This window comes from Prenolepis imparis, unplaced genomic scaffold (genome assembly GCF_030444845.1).
Source record: "Prenolepis imparis isolate NDT839.2.m4 unplaced genomic scaffold, iyPreImpa1.0 SCAF_8, whole genome shotgun sequence".
NCBI lineage: Eukaryota > Metazoa > Arthropoda > Insecta > Hymenoptera > Formicidae > Prenolepis > Prenolepis imparis.
Window position 1 is genome coordinate 12,046,264 of NW_028141166.1, and position 23,145 is coordinate 12,069,408.

At 30.7% G+C, this 23,145-nt stretch overlaps 2 protein-coding genes across 6 annotated transcripts in view; one reads left to right on the top strand and one right to left on the bottom strand.

Moving 5' to 3' along the window:
• Positions 1–23,145, top strand: part of Csn7 (COP9 signalosome subunit 7) — an 87,030-nt gene that overhangs the window by 4,481 nt on the left and 59,404 nt on the right. The window lies entirely within an intron of this gene.
• Glurb (metabotropic glutamate receptor B) overlaps positions 1,795–23,145 on the bottom strand; it is a 157,009-nt gene continuing 135,658 nt past the window's right edge. For both annotated transcript variants that reach the window (XM_083044249.1, XM_083044250.1), the window contains exons 5-17: positions 18,401–18,571; positions 10,902–11,046; positions 8,063–8,314; positions 7,113–7,287; positions 6,918–7,024; positions 6,481–6,630; positions 6,245–6,378; positions 5,217–5,375; positions 4,868–5,034; positions 4,008–4,378; positions 3,458–3,609; positions 2,851–3,061; positions 1,795–2,758 (exon numbers count right to left, since the gene is read on the bottom strand). In XM_083044249.1, the coding sequence (XP_082900375.1) occupies positions 2,514–2,758; positions 2,851–3,061; positions 3,458–3,609; positions 4,008–4,378; positions 4,868–5,034; positions 5,217–5,375; positions 6,245–6,378; positions 6,481–6,630; positions 6,918–7,024; positions 7,113–7,287; positions 8,063–8,314; positions 10,902–11,046; positions 18,401–18,571 (2,439 nt within the window). In that variant the 3' untranslated portion in view covers positions 1,795–2,513. The remainder of the gene's footprint in view (positions 2,759–2,850; positions 3,062–3,457; positions 3,610–4,007; positions 4,379–4,867; positions 5,035–5,216; positions 5,376–6,244; positions 6,379–6,480; positions 6,631–6,917; positions 7,025–7,112; positions 7,288–8,062; positions 8,315–10,901; positions 11,047–18,400; positions 18,572–23,145) is intronic.

Below are 23,145 nucleotides of genomic sequence, written 5' to 3' on the forward strand. Positions count from 1 at the left end.
AGAGTTTATTGATACATGTGTACTTTCATATTAATATTTGTGCCTAGAGGATCCAAATATTTTAGGCAAATAAATGATGAGCTCTACAGGCATATACACTTACAATTAGTTTTATTTCTAAAATTATTCAAAAATTGATGATAATCTATTATGAGAAAACTGTTTATGAAAAAAATAGAAATAATATAAGTAGATAAATGATGTATAACGTATAATATGTATGTATATGTATATGTACGTTTATAAATGATTGAATACTCGATTGATCGTAAAATCTGATTGAATGCAATGTTAAAAGATTGATAGATTTTTTTCGTAGTAATTCTAAAGAAGTTTATACGATGTGCAAAATGACATTATCGTAAATATAAAACATATACCTTTATGTATATCTAATGCTATATAAAATGAACATAAACTTCAAATCGTTCATTTGTTTTATAGCATATTTAAATAAATTTTAATAATAAGGTAAGTTGAAAATAGATTTGCATTATACCGTTATAATACTACGCAATTTGCGTATGTTATTTCTACGGAGAGCAATTCCTATAGTCTGCAGAAAATATTTACAAAAAGATATACATATTTAACATTTAATATCTACTCTAAAGTATATGTATATGTGCACATGTTTTATTTAAATGTTAAACGACGCGATGAAGAGAGTGGACGTTAAATTAAATTCACCTTTAAGTCTATATATTTACAAATAGATATTTACAATAATTATATATACGTATAGTGTGTGTACGAGTATTCTCTCTCTTAATTTGTTTTTAGAAACATATGAATTTACCTAATGAATTTTATTTAGGTTACTGTATCTTGTAGGTACAATATCAGAAAATCACTTTTGCTTTAGACGGCAAAATTTTTTAATTTGTCGGATTATATTTACACATTTAAATTTTCATAGCACTCGTTATGTTTAATGGCAAATGATGTCGAAGATGATTTTGATATTAAGATATATAGCTACATAAAAAGATACTACAAAATTGCTTCGTAATTAAATGTTACAGATATACTATGTTACACAGAGAGAATTTTCTCTTAGAATTTACCCTGAAAATCATGGTAATCGTGGGACAATATAGTATGGAAAGAATTTTATGAAAATTTCTCTGATTAATATTTATCACAATAAACATAATAATATCTACACGTTAAAATATAAAACATGTTTGAGTAATTTTACCATGCAGTTTAGTAAAATTAAGCAAACATTTCATATTTTATTGCGATAGATATTATTATTTTTATTGTGATAAATATTAATCAGAGAAATTCTCATAAAATTCTTTCCATACCATATTGTCCCATGATTACCATGATTTTCAGGGTAAATTCTAACAGAAAATTTTCTCCGTGTATATATATATATATAAAATGTATTAAATATTTTAATCTACTAATAATATTTTGTTATAAATTTAAAGATTTCATTTATCTTTTTTGATATCAAAAATGATGATTTTCTTACAAATTCATATAGAAATTGGCGTTAAAGATATTTAAAAAAATTTTTTTGTTTAAATTTTTTAAGTATTCTTATTTTTTTATATACTTTATTATATATACAGTACATAAAAAATAAGAATACTTAAAAAATTTTAACAAAAATTTTTGAAATATCTTTAACGCCGATTTCTATGAATTTGTAAGAAAGTCATTATTTTTGATATCAAGAAAGATAAATGAAATCTTTAAGTTTGTAACAAAATATTATTAGTAGATTAAAATATTTAACATATTTTATATTACATTTTGAAATGTTAGAACGTTAAATAATTATCAATTAAAATTTGGACTGTTTTTTTATGTAAAAGATAAGAAAGTTTAATATTTTCAACATTTACCATATATTCATTAAATATGCAAGAGAGATAAAATTAATTTATCGAATCTTGTTCTCATTAAAATTATAATTTCAAGAGAATTGATATCCAGCTGTTATTTATTAACAGTAAATACTGTCAACATGACAGTGAAATGCACTATTTTATTAATTATACAAATATTTTTCACGCACATTATATTGCATAATTAGATAATGAAACATTTTTTAATTCTAAAGTTCATTATATGCTTATTTATGTTTATTTATTTTCTTAATTTAATATTATAGACTTGTGACATATCGTGCATCATGATATACAACATGTATTATATCATATGTGTACGATACGCACAATAAATTTAATTTACTCTAATTTTGTTCTACTAATGAATAATTTAGAGCACAATATAATTTGGTGTCTAATTGTTATCATTTTGCCATCGAACTTTGGCGAGGGATATCTAATGACAAATAATTTGTAAAACAATTTTTTAAGCAGATATTTTGCGTTGAAAAATATGTAATTTGTTTAGTTTGATTGACATAGTTCCAATCGTATACAATGAATGATATTAAGAATAAATCAGACGATAACGGGATTTTTCGAGATTGGTTTTAAATTAACAGTTACGGATTCTCTCTCTCTCTTTATAGACAATTCTGCCTTCCGCTATAAAGAGAGATCACTTTGAGAGAGCGGTCCATTATCTGTCCTTGCATTGCTATTGAGTCGTTTTGTCGTAATTGTGCTATTTTTTGATTCCTTATTATTCACAGACGCAATTACATCCGGCGATTCTTTATTAATCGCCACAATAGTCACAAATTCCTTCTCGTTGTTAGTCGTTTGAGTTGATCGCGAAGTACATGTTAATGATTTTCCGTTTTTCTGATCCTTCGATTGTAATTCGTAGCCTGCGAACAAAAATGGGAGGGAAATCAAATCTGCGTTAAAATGATAATCATATTTTGTGAAAAAAAAGCTCGAAAACATATTTAATATTTACACTCGCTTTGAGTGGAGCAGTCTATAGCGATATGTTTTTTGATTGCTTTATTCTGATCGCAAGTTGCGGCTGTCAAAACTGTCGTCGCCGTTACTGGCCCCATCATATTTGAGGCATTTGTGGCAGTTATCGCTGAACTTTTTGTCAGATTAAGCCTTCCTCTCACGGTTGGGCGCACATTTCTCTCAGGTCGGATTAAAATAATGTATAGCTGCGCATATAAACAATACGTGAATCGTTATTACGATAAATTAAGCTAATGTTACAAATTAGTAATTTGCCTAGTAATTCGACAATTGTTTCATTTTAATTTTTTTACATCAACAAATAGAATTCTATATGCTATTCTAATTTCAATTTTCAGAAATTATTTTCTCGTCGAACGTGCATTTTTTAAAAGAGAAATATTAATAAATATACAAATCTTTAATATTATGCATACGTCACAATTGCATTAACTTGAATTCAAATAGAGATTTTAAAATTATTTATAAACACGAGATGTAGCACACTCGAGATTCCAAAATTGCGCAACAATCTTTGAGTGATGGAATGTTCATTTTGAAATTCGAGCATTATCAAATGTTTCCAAATGATCAAGCTTTACCTTTGGACTGAAGAGACAAACCACCGTTACAGACGCAGAAAGACTGATTGTGACCGACATCGAAGTAATTCTCAGTGCGACGTTGCTTCCGGTACCGTAATACAAAGGTATGAAAGCACACCATATGACGCACGTTGTATACATCGTTAAACCTACATTAGAGACGTTGTTTCTTAATGACGCTATTCTCTTATCCTTCATTAAATAATCGTTATCGTACAAATAAAGGATGCAATATTTTTCAACTAAGTATCTTTTACTACAATTATATGACAATTACGTGTAATTGCGTGACTGGATCCATTAGTTTTACAATTCGATCGATATTTCCTTTATTATTTTTTTGTAGCTAGAATATGTATATGTTATATCGAATATGATGCATTATTATTGCATTTATAGAATTGCAATGTACAATTAAAAATTTGGTATTTTTCTAATCGTTATTGAAGTGTTTGATTTAGTTAAAAAGCACATAGTGTGTGGAACATGGTACGGAATATTTATACAATATGCGTGATGTGGTACGAAGCGAAAAAAGTAAACTTACCAATGTGCTTGCTCTCGTTGAAGGCTTCTGGAATTTTTCTCGTGAGGACGGCGTAGACGGTGCACACGATTATTAATATTGTAGGAAACGCGAACGCGATCATGTAGCTGGCGTCGATATAGTTGTTACAAACGAGCAAATTGTCTTCCATCGTGGGGTAGTGATGCATCGCTCTGGCAGGATCGATGATTATCCAAACTCCGTTAATTAAGATTTGCACGAATATTAATCCAAAACAGATAATAAGTTGTGACCGCGGTGATATGAAGGATGGTCTTTTCGCGCTTCCGGCATTAAAGATTCTTGAGATTCGATTGGTCTTCGTTAGTAATGCCGCGTATACTACCGTGAAGCAGAAGCCCGCGGCAAATCTATCAGCAGAGATAAAGTTTTTATTTTTATATCATCGTTTTTTCTCTCAACAAACATTCTATTTCTCTCAAAAACATTTTATTAATATCGAGAAATATTTTCTGCGTATATCTCATATTTCTAGCTCGGATTCTCTATAGATTGACACAAAGATTTAGTTATCTTATTTTTCATGTTAGGTTCGTCTAACTTTTTAAATTTGTTTTTAGACATTGTTTATTCCGCGATATTAAAGAATAAAAGAAAATATTTACTTTTACTATATCATAATGAATTATGTTAAGAAACAAGAAGAAAAGTTGGAAGATTATTAAAGTAAATCATGTAAAACTAGTAAAATTTTTAATTAGATAATATTAATCGTACGCGAAAAATGTATAAAGTAAATTTATAAAGTAAATTTGATAGTTTTTATATAAGAGCAAAGAGATTAATGCTATTACGTCGGAACACTTGCAGAATATACTCGAAAAGGTTTAGTTATTTACCTTTGTATACCGCAGACAATGTCCGTGGGTCTAAGTATCAAAGTAAATGTGACGAGATAACAGAGTAAAATTCCTGAGAGAAGAACGTAAGATAGTTCTCGTCCAGATGCACGTACAACAGGCGTATCGTTATGTCTGAGGAAAACGCCGCCAACAAATAACGTTACCTATTTATCCAAAAAATCATATGATAATATATATATAACATATAAAATATATGGTGCAATTATTGCAGAGTTCGAGAGATAAATTATATCTATTTTTCTCAATACATTTTTAGTGCTTTTCGTTCAAGCTCTCTCAGTTTTAGAAAATTAGATTTGTGAAAGATATACAAGAGATACTTTACCAAAATTCCCGTGGCAGAGAAAGACATTGCACCTATTGCCCAAGCGCTTTCCGGGCGTAGAAACTCTTCCAGAACATCTCGACATGTTGAATGAGTTTCATCGGGCAATGTACCTCGACGACATTGAATACACTGCGTTTCATCTTTGGGATGTCGTATCTGTTTAAGCAACAAAGCGCAGCAACTATATAAAATTGTTGTGTTTGATATTTCTTTTTTGATATTTCGATTTCTATACAGTTACAACATTTTGTCTACGTTTGCATTTTAACATTTTATTTCTTTTCGAAGCATATTGATTTTTCGCATTCAAGCATTATTCATAGATATTTGTTCATAAGAAAGAATTCTTTCCCCGATATATATGTGTATATATATATATATATATATATATATATATATATATATATATCAGAAAAGAAATCTCTTACGAATACATTTTTCTGCATATATATATTGAAAACAATATTACAATTTATAAAAAATAAAAATATATAATAGATACAATTTCAAATATCAAAATGGGAGTCACATAAATATCTTTTATAATTATAAAAATTAATAGAATGTTAGAGTAAATTTGAATCAATATGCAGGATGATTATACGATTTAAGGGTTTAAATCCTGAAACAAAATTGGATAACCACCCTACATTGGTTTAAATTTCTCCTATTATTCTATACTTTTATGGTTGTTTAATTAACAAACCAAAATTGATTTTAGTTTTATCTTTAATTTTATATAAATATATATATATAAATTTTATTTTTTTTACATATTTCTTCATTTGACACATACCCAACGAGAATATCGAACAAAATCAATATGCAATATTTTGGAAATCTATTATTATACGATTGTGAGATAAATGAATGTGTACACAAAGATAGCTATTGTATTTTTTACCATCAAAACTGGAAATAGTTAATACAATAGATGCATGTTTTTTTTAATTGAAAAAGTTAAATTACAAATACATCAGGTCTAGCAGTTTAATTATCCTTAACGATATATGTTATTGACATACCTGATATTGAGTGCAATTAAAGCAATGCCAGCAGCATCTTTCACCCTCGACGTATTTCTTTGCCTGACCGAGTTCGCAAGACAAGGAACATACGCTCTCGGGTGATTGAGGATGCCCGAGCTTAAATTGGATTTCTAAAACAGATACATGCACGATGATGATGTAAAACATTATAACACGTTCATATATAGACCGGGTACATTCGCATGCGTCGTAAGACACGAGAAAGGGCTTACCAGACATATTCAGTCGCAGTTCGCCTTCCAGGTATTTACCAACGCGAATCCACTTGTACTTGCCCGGCTTGATTTGCTTGAAATGTATGATGTTGTACCGCGCGGGGCCGTCGCCGTTTTGGTCGAATTTAAACTTGTCTCCGCTTAGACCTTAAACGTAGTCGTTTGATCGCCTATGAGTACCATGAAAACTTGATCGAGACGTATAAGCAACTAATCACGATAAAGATAATTTTTTACCATATAATAGAGATCTATAGGCTTTTCTAAAATATTTTTTTTTTATTTTTATTTAATAACGTACGTATATTACGTTTAGGTTTATTTAATATGTGAAAACATCAGAGTTAGGTCATCCTATTGATTTATAATAAACATTTCCATCGACTAGACTCGCACTTCGTAACCTCTTTCAAGAAACAGCTTTGTCAGCTTACCCTCGAAATCCACCTTACGCAGGTACTGCAGAAGCGTTGTTCCCTTAGTTGGTTTCATAGCATCGCATAATCCCGGTTTTCCTTCGCAATACTCAAGGTGCATATCTCTAGGAAAAAAGAATAATAACACTCTTTTCACGATTTTCTCGAGAACATTTTCAAAAATATATGTCGATTATTAAATTTTAATTATACCGAAAAGCGTAAGCGAATGCCATCACTGCATCGGAAACAAATTGTAATTGGTCCTCAAAAGCCGTGTTTTGTTTGGTGAGACGTTCTTCCGTTGTGCAAGCTTTCGTATATTTTTTATTGTATGGTGTGTTGGATGCGTTCGGATATCGGCATTTGAAATGATCTTCCCAAAATTCTAAAATTAACGTGAAGGTTTGCTCTCGTTACACATGACAAGTGTGTGTACATGATTTAATATATTCTGATCGATCCGAAACGACTTAGCGAAACATGTGCTTACGCGTCTTTCAAATTTCATGCACCGAGAATAATAGTGATTTTTATAGAAGCGAATAATATTGTATATAATACTTTTTTAAATACAAATTCAGATAGAAAACAGAAGTTTAATAAGAGTTTAATAAGAGCCAGGCGCAGAAGTTAGGCGAACTTGTTTTTAAATTCTTCTTTATTTCATTTGAACGTCTCGTGCATTCTTTTGCTAATCGATGTTGAAGATGATCCAAAGGAAGGACCGAAACGTTCAAATTAAATTTTAAAAAATTTTAAACTTTGTTACGCTTAACTTTTGCGCCTGGCTCTTATTAACATGTTTTCTAAATTTGTATTTATATTTATCAGACCTTTTGTTTTGTTATAATGTTTTTTATCTCATTGAGAAAAAAGAAATACTACACATACATTGGTAAAATTGCTGCTTCGATCGTTTCATTTGGCGGCCAATTAATTGTGTTATATATATCGGTCTACTTATGTTAATAAAACCGTGTTAAAAGTTCGTCGATATATATTGAGAGTAAAGTCTAGCTTCTTGTAACAAAGCCGCAAACTTGCGTGTATATACATATATACAACATACGTGAATACATATTGCCAGTGGTTGTACAAAGTTAGAATTCGCAAAGTTTCGCTCTCGTCGCGTTACATTCTTCGGTCGTTCCTTCGCTTACCGACGAACCACGGATTCCTTCGATTATTCTCGACGGTCAAGTTGAGGAAGTACTCTTCGAAACCCTTAACTGGGTTCGCCTGAGGTTGGACCGATAGAGTGCCCTCGACTTCCGGCTCGTTACCGTTACTCACTAACCCTCTTGCGCTCCAGCCGTCACTCCCAATCCAGGAAAAAGCGCCGGTCGCGTTGCATCGCCTAACTGCCCTCATAACCCCGGCAACTTCTTGATCGGAACCGAAAATAATGCAGCCTGCGGCAGTACAAGAGTTAAAAGGGTTTGGGTGAAAATTTTATCCGAAAAACGCGGCGACCTTTTATCGTCTTATCTCTATTACCGCGGTAATTTTCGTCATACCGTTCTATTTTATCGCGGCAAAAACTCATTTTCCCGAAAGCGAAAAGGTCCAGGCTTTTATTGAAAAAAATGCCAATGAAATGTCTCGCTCCGGGTCGTGGACGGTGATTCCTATGGGAATCTAGATTATACAGGATCCGGTAGAAATCAATGAGGGGGCGTAAAAGAGAGCATAAGGTCGAGTCTGACGAAGCCGAGAACGGTTGGCTACAAAAAAGTTTACAAGGAAATTCTGCATAAAATAGACACATTTAACGCGAAATGCTTCCCCCCCCCCCCTCATTGGGAAATGTTATATAGGTTATAAGGTACACTTAAACAATTGTATTGTTTGTTAAAATCGTATCTGTTTTTTTCGATTAAACAGTATTTTCAATTTAAAGTAATAAGACAAAATTATATATTTAGGAAAAAAATCTTATGGATATAAATATTTAATTTTTTTCTACAATCGTTATGTTTTAAAAATAGAATTATATAGAGAACAATGTAAAAGATATGTTATTTTAGTTTTATTTTTATCTATAAGTTCTACTCTAAAATATCATTACTTCCGCTTTATTAATAGGCATTGCATGTTTGCTGTTCATGGAATGTCGTAATTTTTACTTTTTCTTTCTCTGCAATATATCTCTTGAGTTAGAAGTATCTCGGAAGTATATTTTTGCAAAATTTATTTTAGATGTATTAATGATTAATTTTTGAATACTAGTTTTTCTTTAGAAGAAAAATTTCTTTGAAAATATTATTAAAAATATTGCTAGAAAGTTACGCAAGTACAAAAGATTCGAAAAGTCACCAAGGGATTTCAAGGTTCGGGACCGTGTTGAATGGATTAAATGAATGAAATATTTATTCGCTCGAGGTGGCAAAGGAACATCTTTGCTTGTCAAATCGAGTTACTAATCTCGATTTCTCTGAAATAAGATTACCATTTCGGTGCGTGTTGAAAGTCTTGTGTAATTAATTGTACTTCTTGTTGTTGTGGGTATACGAGTGGAATACATATATGAAGGGAGAATTATTTGACAATGTCATAATTTTTATATGTGCGCCTTACAACCGTTTTTGCTTTGCACCATTTCTCATTTTGCGTCTGCGAAAATAGTAATATACATTTGCTCGTTTCCCTGCCATCTATATCCTGTGTGTCTGTATCGTATTTGAATTTCTTCATGAAAATACATTGAAGGATTTAGATGTTTTCTTAACAGTGCGTGTAAATATACGTTTAGCTGTTAGTTATGAACGCGATACTAGTATTATGTAAATTATAAACGCAATTTCTGCTTACCAATGTATACCGATTACACAAACTGAGATTTGAAATATATATTATATTGCTAGCCTCTCTCTCTCTCTCTCTCTATGTAATCACGCAAACAGTGTGATTATATTTACATTACGTTTAATTGTATTTATCTTAACTATCGTAACAAGTCACATTTATATAAGTTTATTATGAATTTGATATTGCAATTTCATATATTTTTCAATATGTGATTTTATATTTTTCCTTAAAAATGTGTGAATATCTTATAATTAATATCTCATTGATATTTAAATGAATTCCAAATGTCGGTGCTAATTTTTTTTAAAAACATAATCATTGAAAATGATACAGATATTAAAAGAAATTATTTAATTTCTTGTCTTGCGCGAAATACTTTGTTATTTCTTTAATGATTTGCTGGAACATATGTGCAAACATTTGATTAAAGCTATACATGTCAAACTGCATTTGATATCCATCCGACCTGCAAAGAAAGCTAGGGATTTAGCGTTCGCTCGCTTTGGAAGATCTTAGGAAGAAATGAGGGAGTTAGGTGAGAGTTCTGTAGATTTTAAACAAGTTTCGAACAAAGTGCCGTTTGCGGAGCAAGTCGCGTTTCCATTTCGTTAATGAACCCATTTCATCACTTTTCGAAACGAATCGAATGAAATTCTGAGTCTTTGTTGTGTTCGCCATCGATACAACACTATTTCGCAATCTTGCGTTTGAGATATATTTATATTTTAGGGTAATTTAATCGATTAAATGAACAAAATCGCGTAAATGGACAGATCGGTAGGGCTCTCCATCTCTTTCTCTCTCTTTCTTTTTGTTTGATAATATAATTTAAATTTAAATCCTCTTTAATGACATTTAGCCCATTGAGAAGAATGTCATCGGAGAAACATCGATTAAGATTTCAATGCGGTTTACTTACAGACTAGATTTGTAATTTAGGAGAAAAGAGAGAGGAGGAGGGAGAGAAAGAAATTGTGTATTATGTTGGCATAACACTCTCTAAGCACATACCAAATGGAGGATTTTACATTATGAGAGTATAAAAAATATATATGACACACAAGTATACATGCATACATATACAGTGTGTATGCTAAAGCCATTAACTATAAGAAAGAAAAAAGAAATATAATTTTTATATATGTTTTCTCTACATGAATACTTCTTTTTGTTTTATTAAATCTATCTTACCTCTTGCTCGTGGTTTTGTTAGCAGCTTCGAAACAATATTATCGTAGGCGATCTCTTTAGCAACCCCAGAATCCTTTACCAACTTTTCTTTGATGGCGATACATATGTTATGTTTTCCTAGCAGCTCCTCAAGTTCTTCAAAAGCCTGCAATGCAGAGGGATAAAAAAAGATATATTTTGTTGAAATCGTTTCCAATAATGCATTGTATCTAATGCTCGTGGCTTTTATGAAATAGCGCACGCAGTGCTTTGATATCTTTTAGAAGAAAAATGGGCATAGAATGAATAAAGAAGCAAAAAGTAAATGCATCTTAATGGAAAAATGCAGACTTAAATGAAACATCTAAGGACTGTCTTTTTGTTCAAAAAATCATGATTAAGATAATATATATTTACATACAACAAAGATCGCCGTATTGGCAATAAAACATGAGCGCAAAGTAGTGCAATTTATTGTTCTATGCTTGAAAATAGCACATCCGATAACCATTATTAAAAGTATTAGGTATATTAATCAATCTTTAAATTTATATTAGATCAATGAAATTGTAATACATAACAATACTGGTTATATTTTCGTCATTTTAACATCATTGTTATATCTTATACTGTTGAGGCATTCGTTTTTTTTTTTTTTTTTTTTTTTATAAATAAATAACATTAAAAAGCTTTTAAAGCTTTATAATAATTGAAAAATGTGTGAAGTTTCAAATTCATATTATTGAGATTCTCTTGTTACATTGTTCATAAAATGAATCGCGCAATTGACTTTCGTAGTTAGATTCATCGATAGTGATGTAGAAAAACTCCGTTACTTTGTCGGACAAATGGATATTCGTAAAAATCCCCATTTGTTCCGTGCTTTTGACTTTCGATTGCTCGTTGAAAAATGTTTCGTTCGTGCCACGAAATCACACACATATATGCAATATATATATATATATATATATATATATATATTGCATATATGTGTGTGATTTCGTATATATATATGCGCGCGCGTGCGTGTGTGTTTGTGTGTTCCAATCGATCCACTCCTCCTAGACTACTCTTTCCACGCGCATTTTTCGTATGCGATCCGTGTGCCGAGTTGAGATCGCTGATTTCCAATCCCGTCGCGAATGGCATTATCGATTGGTCGCGTCATCATACGGAAAAACATAGTTATACATGAATGTGCCATCTTTCTTTTTGTATTTATCTAATTTCTAACATATTTCTCGAGATAATAATTCTATAAAAAAGAATAAAAATTTTCATGCTTTTTATCTATTATAAAAAGTGATTTTTATACTGTCATTATAGAATTTCAGCTCGATTGATTACTAAAATTACATTGCCTTCACTGCGAGTAATTTTACAAATGTCTAGCAATTAGACGGATCGATATAGTAAAAAAGTAAAAGGTTGAATGACAGATTCCATAATTACTACGATAAAAGATATTAGAATGAGTGACTTTTTTCTCTTGAAGAATTAAATGAACAAAAGGATTATTAATATAGTTAGAAATTCTATAAATATTATTGATGAATTTTTTATAGAATTTAAAAAAAAAACAAAATTTTACATTTCTTGAAGCAAAATATAAATATAAAAAAATGTGCTGAAAAAATTATAAAAAAATAATAAAAACTAATCTAATAAAAATGATTACGTTAAAATAAAAAATAGTTAATTAAAATATTAAATTTTTTATATATTTGAATATATATTTTATTTACCGCGATGGGGAATTATTATTGATATGGATTCAATATAAACATAATATTCTTATTTCATTCCATGAGCACTTTATTTTTTGAAAAATATTAAAGATACTAAAGTCAATATTAAATATGTGTTTTTCATCTTCTATTATATTATTTATCTTTTAAAATAACAATAATAAAATATTTGTTATAAAAGCAAGATTTATATTGAATTTGATACCGAAATCCAGTATGACTCTCAGTTGCTCCGTTCATTGTTTGACGAGTCGCGATAAATTATTAGTTAAATCACCTAGCTGAAGAGAACGGCTTTCAAGTTCCTACGTATTATATATGCAAAGCGAGGTCCTTTCTTCATTATTATAGGTTATCGTTGTTGGACATCATAATGCTAACCCTTGTTTCGGCACGCTCGAGAATTGAATTTGGCTGCGTACGTAAATGCCAATCTCATAGCATTACAAGACGTCCCATTATTCAGAGGCTCCGCGAAACCGAGAATTCTCGAATCATTTACGTGTCTTGTTGAACATTTATCAAATTCACTTATATACTAGCTCCACCATTACATTTATGACATCGCGAGTTGGAAGTAATGTTTTGTACTGTGCAAAAGGATTTAAACTCATTGTTTGTGAGAAAGCTGAATTTTCCGGTTTTTTTAAATGCGAACAAAGTATAAGAAGAAATAATTTGATATAAATCAAGTCCATTGTTGACTTAAAAATGTGGAAAAGTATGTATGTGTGTATGAAAGATGTTCCCATAAATGAAAACCTTAAGGTACGAGAGGGATCGTCAAAAAGATAAGCGCGATATCTCGAGAGAATAGGAGAGACGAAAGTTTAGCGAAAAGCTGTACGGATTTTTCGCACCTTTTAAATATTTATCAGGCTAAAGATCTTTTTGTATTTTGAACTTTTCGGTATATATCTTCATTCTTTATATATATTTACGGTTATTTTATTTCGCGAATTTTGTGTACGTCGTTATATATTTCATTATATTTTTTACAAAACACACATTGCGTATATAGCACGCATAGTATATGAGCAAATTAATCAAAGAATTTGTAGAGAGTGGAAACGTTTTACTCACCATTCACGTAGTATTGAAATTTTATCTGTGAAGTGAACAAAGTGTGTTTCTCACAAACACATTCCTTCTAGAATATATATCAAACCTTTTTTATATTAAATATCGAAATATTTTCTTTATTTTATTTAAAATTTCGCATTTCAAGTTTTTATAACTCGCATGCAAGCACGCTTTAGGAATAATTTAGCTTTTTCGATGCGCAAAAATACTGCAGAATTGTTCTGGAGACTTTTTAGGATATTCTACGTGCAAACGAAACTGCATCCGGCATTCATCCGAACTAATCTGCAATTCTCTAATTCCCTAATTTCCGGCGTACCGATAACATCGATAATCGCGAACCATGCAAGATTGATCGTCATACATAAAGGAACCTAAATAACGTAACAAAACGTAATGTTCTGTGTATTTTTTTCTTGTTCTCTTTCGAAGAGCGGAATATAGTATTATAAATTCCATCAAAAATTCACGCGCAGGGATAATCAGTACTCACATATGATAGGTAGCAGCGAAACTCTGATCTGCTGGATAACGTGTTATAATGTGTTTTTTTTTCTGATTGTGTCGCCAGCGCTTATTATGACTTTACTCTTTTACATTGACAGTAAAAAAACACGGATTAAAGCAATAACAAGATTTCAGAAACAGTGAAATACTCACTGATTATCAATGAAAACATTCATACTTTGCTTCTTCGTCTTATATTTTACTATATGTGGCAGTAAGATTTTAAAAAATCAGCCACACTACTATTAACAAATTCTCAATGAGATTTCACTGTTTGTAATGCTATACTTATAATTGAAATCACTGCTTATCAAGTAATAATACACAGATTAACTATTTAATACACTATTTAAGAGAATACGAAAGATATATTAATAGATTGAAATGCCATTTGGTGCACCTTCTAAATACGATTGCGTCATTAGTACGTGTCGCGTATGTATGCTCACGAAATTTAATGCAGGCATATCGATCTTGCTCGCAAATGTGACAATTGTGTGATTAATTGGGCAACGATCGCATAAATTTCACGCCCACTATTGCGTGCTATCGTATTACTTCCCACGGTTGTTAAATTTCTCGCTTGTTTTGAAACGAATGTTTTTCACCGTATTTTGTAATTTGTGCTTAACGAACATATATATAATTAAAATGATGGAGCGTTATTTTATAATGAATTAAAATTAAAAAGATACTTCATATATGGATGAGCTACTGTCTTGTCACATGTTTATATGTATCGTGTGATGTTACATATGCTATTCAAGTGTTTACAACTGATTACATCATAACGACATAGCATAACGAGCACTATGCTTATTGCTTATATTTAACATCTTTATTTTCTTTCAAATCGCCACATTTCTCCGAAAATTATTTGTTCTGCTCTTCCATAATCCACGTTTCTTTGATGCACATATATATCGGTTTCGATTTTCGGTGTAATTGTGTCCTGAATAGAAATGAGATCCAAGAAGGCCATGCGAAATGTTGGCGTATTAACTTAGCTCGATATTGTTAAAATTTTTGTCATAAAAAACTGCACAAGTATTATACTTTTAGATTGAATATCAAAATTTTCTTTACTTTTTTTATAACGATTTGTAATAATTCTCGAATACCTCGAATTTTTTTATTTATAATGTAACGTAGATTTTTTGTTTCGTTGTAGAAATACAATTGTAAATACCTTAGATTTTTTTTTATAAATGGTTATCTGGATATTAATATCTCTCTATCAAACGAATTTCGTGCCTCTGTTATGCAATTATAAAGATAGTTGAATTTTTCTTAAAGTATTCTCTGAATGTATACGCACAATTTGTTCGTAATATTTTCTTTTTGATATTCGTAACGTATTGAGTAATAAAACTACGTTTTTTTTCTCAATACGTTTACGAAAAATGTTATGATCCAAGTTACCATAGGATTATTTTCATATTAATTTTCTAATTGATCGCAGATAAATGCTGAGAATGAATTCATTATAGATATAATAAAAAAGAATACATATACGTGCACTTCTTATGTATTATGTATAAGATATACACATATATTACGGACAATATTTTGCAATAAAGTGTCACGGAAAAGACATTTATGCATCTTTCATAACGGGAGCGCAATCGATTGAAGATGCATTCTCGCAATAAAAGCTACAAATGTTGTCAGTTATTGTTTCCCGTTATGGGACGTTATTTTGATATATTTCTCAATTACATTCTTACATCTTAAGCGCGTTAGTTTCCAAGTCGAAAACGGATGAGCAACTACGTATATCCTGCTAAGTAGCGTTCTTTTATATTAACCCGACATTTATTGTTATCATATAGCTAAGCTGAGCGCTGCCTCAGTATAAGGGATATTTTTTTTTCAGCTATAATTCTTCTTCACCTAAACTCGTTGCTGCAATTTTCTCTCTCTCTTTTTTTTTATTTTTTTTATTTTTTTTCTTTTTTTTTTTTCTTTTTTTGAGGGGAGTGGAAAGGGATTGCTTTTGCGTCTTCTTTCTGGCATAATTTGCGCGATTGTTTCCTTCGCACGGGGATTAACTTGTGGAGAATCTTTTTCTTTCTCTCCCTTTTTCTACGTTACATTAAAAGATTACCAAAAACAAACAACATATTTATTTGTCTGATATAATTAAATAAATTCGACTTTTTTTATATTATTTTTTCGATGGAATTATTTTTATTTTTTCAATGCATATATGTATATATATATATACATATATATATATAGGGCTGTGTATATATTAAATACAGTCATATGAAAAAATCATATGAATTAGATATATGGATTAGATACACTACAGAGTATTTAGATGCAGATATCACATGCACGGTTGAATGTGAATGAGAAATTTAATAATTAGAGATGACAATCATTAATAATGATTCCGTCACATCATTCAGAATATAGTAATATCAATATTTTGAGCAAATTGTTGATATTTCCAAGATTAAATTAAGTGTTAGCAAAACACGCAAATATATATTTTCTTTAATAACGTAATAAGAAACTGGCTTTTATTGATGATTATATAAATTTATAACAGAGTTTACAGTTCAAAATACTTACTCATAAAAAAGCTTTTTAACTAGCATCCTCCATAATTTAATGCTCCATTAAATTCATATTGCTCTTTAGTTGCCCGACATTAGATGAGATGAAACAACTTGAAGTTTATTATAAAGCTAAACATCTTAATAGCGAGCAACTAGCGTATAATCGACATATATGTTAAATTTTCATGTAATAATCTAACAAAAAAAAGAGAGATTCTTGAAGAAGAAAGAGAGATCTTTGTAGTGAAAAGCTGGAATGTAAATGCTCTTATGAGAAAAAAGAGATGAATCTCGCGATTTCTTCTTTCTTATTTGTCACGGGTGCCGAGCAAATAAGAAGCACTGTGATTTTCGCGTAATGCTAAATATTTACATATTTTGCATGAGCAGAGATCGCGATGTGAAGTTTAAGAGATCGAAATCACATATGCGCGATATTGTGAATTATTATAATAGATCACGTCGGCAAATAAAGTTTTATTTCACTTTCCATTCATTCTCATTTTTTCGTGTTTATCCTCTGAAAATATTACGATTTATTTGTCTGTCAGACTGCAGTCATATGAAGATCTATTTAGATCGGACAACTTTCAAATTAATATGTTGCTCGTAAAACATTTATCACATAATTCTTATATTATATTGTTATGTAACGAATATATCATTGATATCTGATACTTTTATACAAAATTAAAAATTACTTTATAAAAATCATTATAATTACTCGAATTTTTGAATATCTAATTATTATCATTAAATGCATTTATTTCTCTCTATTAGTTTAATGTTATATTATGTTACGAGTATTATTTATAAGGTCTGTTTTTAAAGAGAATATATATATATATATATATATATGATTTTGAAACAATCGTATCGAATTTACATTAAGGTTTAACTTTAATAAAATGTTTTATAATAAAATTCTTTTCCAATTTATTAAAACATAATAATTGTGTTACGAGCATTATTCATAAGATCTTCTAAAGAGAATATGATCTTGAAACAATCGTATTGAATTTACATTAAGGTTTAACTTTATAATAAAATACTTTATAATAAAATTCTTACATATTATTAATTTATTAAAAGATAATAATATTGTTATATAAATACCTAGTTGTGTTATTTTTAATTTTATTATTTACATAATGTCTGTACAAAGTCATGAAGAAACTTTATTGCAATTTTACATTAATTTATTTAGCATTTATACACTACTATATTTTATGTATGAATATTTAATTTAGCTTAAAAGCTTTGCGAAAATGGCGTTGTAGTAATAATGTTGGACTAAAGTAATATATTATGCGTGAGTAAAATATAATTTACAATATATAAAAATTATTTGCATATTTGACTGCATAAAATTTTCAACGAGAAAAAATTCACAATATATCACATGTAGGAAAAATATTACCGCGAGCTTTCGAAATATCAGTTAAATGGAAAGATAATAAAATAAGAATAGATCAAAAATATGTTTTTTCACATATTGTGTGTATACACATAATTCAGAAAATATAATAATGATGTATGCAATATGTTTTGCGCAAATTTTGTAATCAAATACTGTCCATGAATTTAAAACAGAACATTACGATCGAATACGTACCTTTATACCGTAGTTGCTCTCTTCGTAAATGATGGAGACATAACTCCAGCCCATCGTCAATACAATATCGACCATCGCTTTGACTTGATAGTGATCGCTAGGTATGGTACGCGTAAAGTATTCGAAGCGTTGCTTGTTGGAAAGCTCTGGACTTGTTGAAAAAAAGGAGACCTACAACAATAGACGAATTTCTATTTTAAATTATTCATACATATAAGGAAATTGTTAGACGATCTTTATAATGTTGGCTCTATACACTTAATTATCGTAGTACCAATCGTAATAAAAGATAATCATCTGTAGAACACTATCTCTGAATCATAAAACTTCTCTGAATCTGTTTTCTAGACTTATGCTTATTTGTATGCAGAAGAATTTTTGCATTATTTCTTATATACTGTAATAAAAAGAACAAAGAAAACGAAAGTAAATTATTAGTATTGTTGTAATAAATATGGAAATTACAACAAATCTTAGAAACATAAGAAGTAAAAAATGTTCTATAAGACTTGTGCATGTACTGTATAAATAACTTGTACAAGATTTTTTCTTTTCGTACGATATTCTAACGTAATTCTACAACATAATTGCTATATGTGTCAACAGTTCAAAGTATTCCGAATTATAAAACTTTTGGGAAGCTTTTATCGTCATTTCCATCTTCATTTTTATTTCTAAATCTTCTCCGAAATATTAAAACTTCGAAAAGTATTTTTTCTAATATTGGTCTTTGATTTTGCTTATCGAAAAACGATACTGAGCTTTTTATTGCGTCGCGTACGACATTATAGAATATGGATATGTTTGCGTTGGTATTGGATAATCCCATTTCTAATTGCGAGCGAGTGACTGCATCTGGCTAAAAGCGAAGTACGAGTAAACTCGAATCCCCCTGGAAGTGGTCGACGTTTCTGAAATGGACCGAGAGAGTAAAAGCGTGTAATTTAATGTCTATTAGAGAATCACACATAAACTTCTGTATTTATCTCGAAAGAAAAGAGTGTACCTTGGGAGCGACGAATGATGTAAAGATAATTAATTTATATTGTTTTACGGTCCTTTAAAGCGATTCGTACGAGATTGTCTCAAAGCTTTGACGCCATATAACGACACAAAATTTCTTTCTACTTTTAAAGCATTTCAAAAATGCAATATACAAGTACCTTAGTATTCAAGCGCAAGAAGATATAGCGTCAAAGATCGAGAGAGATATAAGTAATGAAAGACCCATTGTTACGAAGCTTCAAGGATTCAAGAATTCAACAATGTAAGAGCTCAAAGACTAAAAGATCACATAATCCAAAGGCTTAAGCAACTACAGATCGAAAGATTCGAAAATCAAAGTTTCACAGAATCGTGAATTCTTAAAGAACGAAGTTTAAAGGATCTAATAATGTAAGATATTTAAGGAACAGTAAAATCAAATCATATCTAGCTGTTTGACAGTCTAGTACTTGGAAATTATTCAAAATGACTTACTCATGAGTTTGAAGATTTATGGAGTAACAAGAGTATAAATTTAATCTCTCAAAGCATTCGAGAAACGATGATGGTTGTACGCAAAGGACATCATTTGTCTAAATCATGCATTTCACCATAACATTCCGTAAGAAGTTTTACCATCAGTTTGTCATTTATATATGGACCAAGTTCTCCCCTCCGTGTGTTTCCATACAATATTCTACATTTTCTGCTCTGTGGTGACGCTTATCGAAGAAAAGCTGATTTTAGGGTAGCCGCATGTGGCACCGTGAATGATTAATTATCTTTTCATCGTGTAGGCACAAGGTGACTTCTTCGAGATCGACTTACTGATACAGTCGCGTTAGAGAACTTTGACGAAGATATACTATTATCGCTCTTATGATTATCAAACTGGCAAACTTTTCATTGACGTTTCGATTATAAAATTATTATTTTAGTAGTGAAATTGCATGCTTTCGCATTTTGTGACTCGTTGAATATCGAATGGCTCGATTCAATTTTTTATCGTAATTTATCTTTACCCTGAAGGATTTTTTTTATATTCTATAATAAAACTCTCGACGGTTTTGCTTGCCCTCGATCGTCGTTCGATTTGTCTTAGCTAGAAACGAGATTTTTTTTTCAATATGTTCGATCTGCGGTAGCGACGTCGATGGTACGCATCGGATGAGTTTATGTAGTGAGAAACGAGGCGGCGTTATCTCACGCCACGGGGGTACCAACGCTATTTTTCTTCGGAACAATGCACGTCCTATCATATATCGCGGTTGGTGCATGCCATGGCGAATATATTTATCACGATTTGTTAAATTCGGAGTGGCTACTGGCGCCTCTATGAAAACTCGCTTGTCCAATCATATGTGTATCAAGCTTCGATGGAAAATTAAAGCCGCGGACTCGATCCGCTCGTTAGGTTTGATCGATTGATTATATAGCGTCTGCATTTCTTTTGCTCTCTATACGTTGAGATGAAAATACCGAGATGAAGAAGAGATTTAGGTAGAATGTTTTTGCGAGTAGAGAGTGAAAAGTTCCGACACTAACTATATGTGCAAAATTTGAAACTTTAAAATTATTATTTTTTTTATCAGCGACGTAAAAGTCGACGGAAAGTTTTAAATTTAATAACATTTTGAAAGATGTCAGAAAAACTATGAAAATCGTCAATCTCACGTCGCGGTAAAAAGAAATGAATATTTTGATAAATATTTTAATTAACATTATCGATATACATATACATATACCCCTATATATCTTTTATCAAAATGTATTACATGGAAATGCGACAATTATATTTGCATTGTTTACAGATGATTAGATTGTAGTACATTGAAAAATGATTGTATTTAATCAAAACTTTAGCGTCGATACAAAGAATTTAATTGTACACGCTATAGTATTTTTTTCGCATAATTTCACGCACATTGAAAATGTAGACGAGTGTATCAAATATAATGTGTATTCCCGTGTCATTTGTGTTTTACTGTTACTCGCGAGTTAATTGAGGATTACGTGATACTAACGTAAAATTCTGTCGGAATGTTTGCATTTTTTACTATGATCATTTCTGAGGCTCGTATCGTTGTAGCTAGTTCTTTTGTAGAATCTAGAAAACGATGTTATCGTTAATTGAAATGAACCGGCTGCGCCCAAACCGCGCGAAATTGCAAGTCCTATTTGCTACGCCGATAAAATGGGATAAGAGAACACATTCTCTCGAATTATTCGATATATTCACCAATACTTTATAATTTATAACAATATTAAATCCTCGTAAAGAGGATTCGATATGCTTGATACATCAGTGTTGATAATTCGAAAATCATTTCCTTTAACCGCACATATACAATTACATTTTATATTAAATTATATCTCGACATAAATGGATAATTTTTTTGTTTATTTCTGCCAATTTTCCAATTAGTCGTATCGTAATTAAACGTGTCTAAAAATCTAATACATTTTGAAACTAATTATCTGCATTTTATGCGTCACGTAATAAATTATTTTACATTATACGACAAAATTTTAAATATATCACGACGACATTAAAGAAAATAAACGCTTTTCAGCGATTATTTATCGTAAATCTCATAAAATATTCAGCGATGGATTGAGTAACGATAAAAATGCTAATGTGCGACGACCGAAGTTGTAAAGTCCGACTTAATTAAAAAATTTGACGAACGATTATAAATGTACTTTTAATAGGATAACGTAAATCGCATTCTTGCAAAGTCTTCATAAATTGAATCCCCAATTACTTTCTACGAAGATTATCTCGAGATGATGCGATGTGGCAGGCGCGTAAAAATGAATATTCTTTTTATCTTTTTTATTTCTACGCGAAGTAATTTTTACTCTTGAAGTTTAGCATTCTTTATCCTATTTCTTGGCCAAAAGTGTGCCGATGATCGAGAAGTGGCGGAAGAACGGTTATCAATCATTATTCAAATTTCAAAGCTGCGACGTCGACAGCATATTTCCAAGTGGAGGAAATTTTGTATGAGCGATGTAGGTTCCTGACGAGATGCGATTTCATTTATTTAGTTCACGTGACTTGAGCTTGCGTCGCGTCGCGCGGCTTACGTCTTGAATCTCGATCGTAATCCTACGAGCTTCAACAGTCCTAGCGACGGAGAACCACTTACAGAAATTGCTGCTGAGCGTTTTCTTTCCAACTAATTCGATTTCATGAAAACGTGACTAAAATTTATGACGACGTTGTATTTGATGCGATTAAAGCTATATTGTACTTCAATTGAACAGTAATAATTAACAAGGAATGGCTGTTGTAACGCGGATTCCAATCGATTAAAGAGCAGATTGTTGTCCCCGTATACAAGTTTCTTCTTCATTAATAATTAAAAATATACACGTATCGAAAATTATAATTTAATACTTCTTTCTAAAGTATCATAATTTTTGAAATTATATATATGAATTATTTTTCTTTTTTCTTCTACTTTTAGCTCTTTGCTTCTATTTCTATTAACGAAAATTCTTGATATACGCAATAATTTAGACATGTCGACAATGTTATTTAGATTGCCAGCTCGAATCTTTGTACGCGTGTGTTATTGAATCCTGTGAGCCGATTCGTGTTCGCTTGTCGATCATACCGCGACACGTATACATATGCGTATGCACGCGGATACTGATTGACACGAATAGCGAAGCTCCCTTTGACGCGTATGCACTTTCCGTATATAGTGCTTATGCGAGGTGTTATACCTATGTTTCTATGTCGATCGTACGTC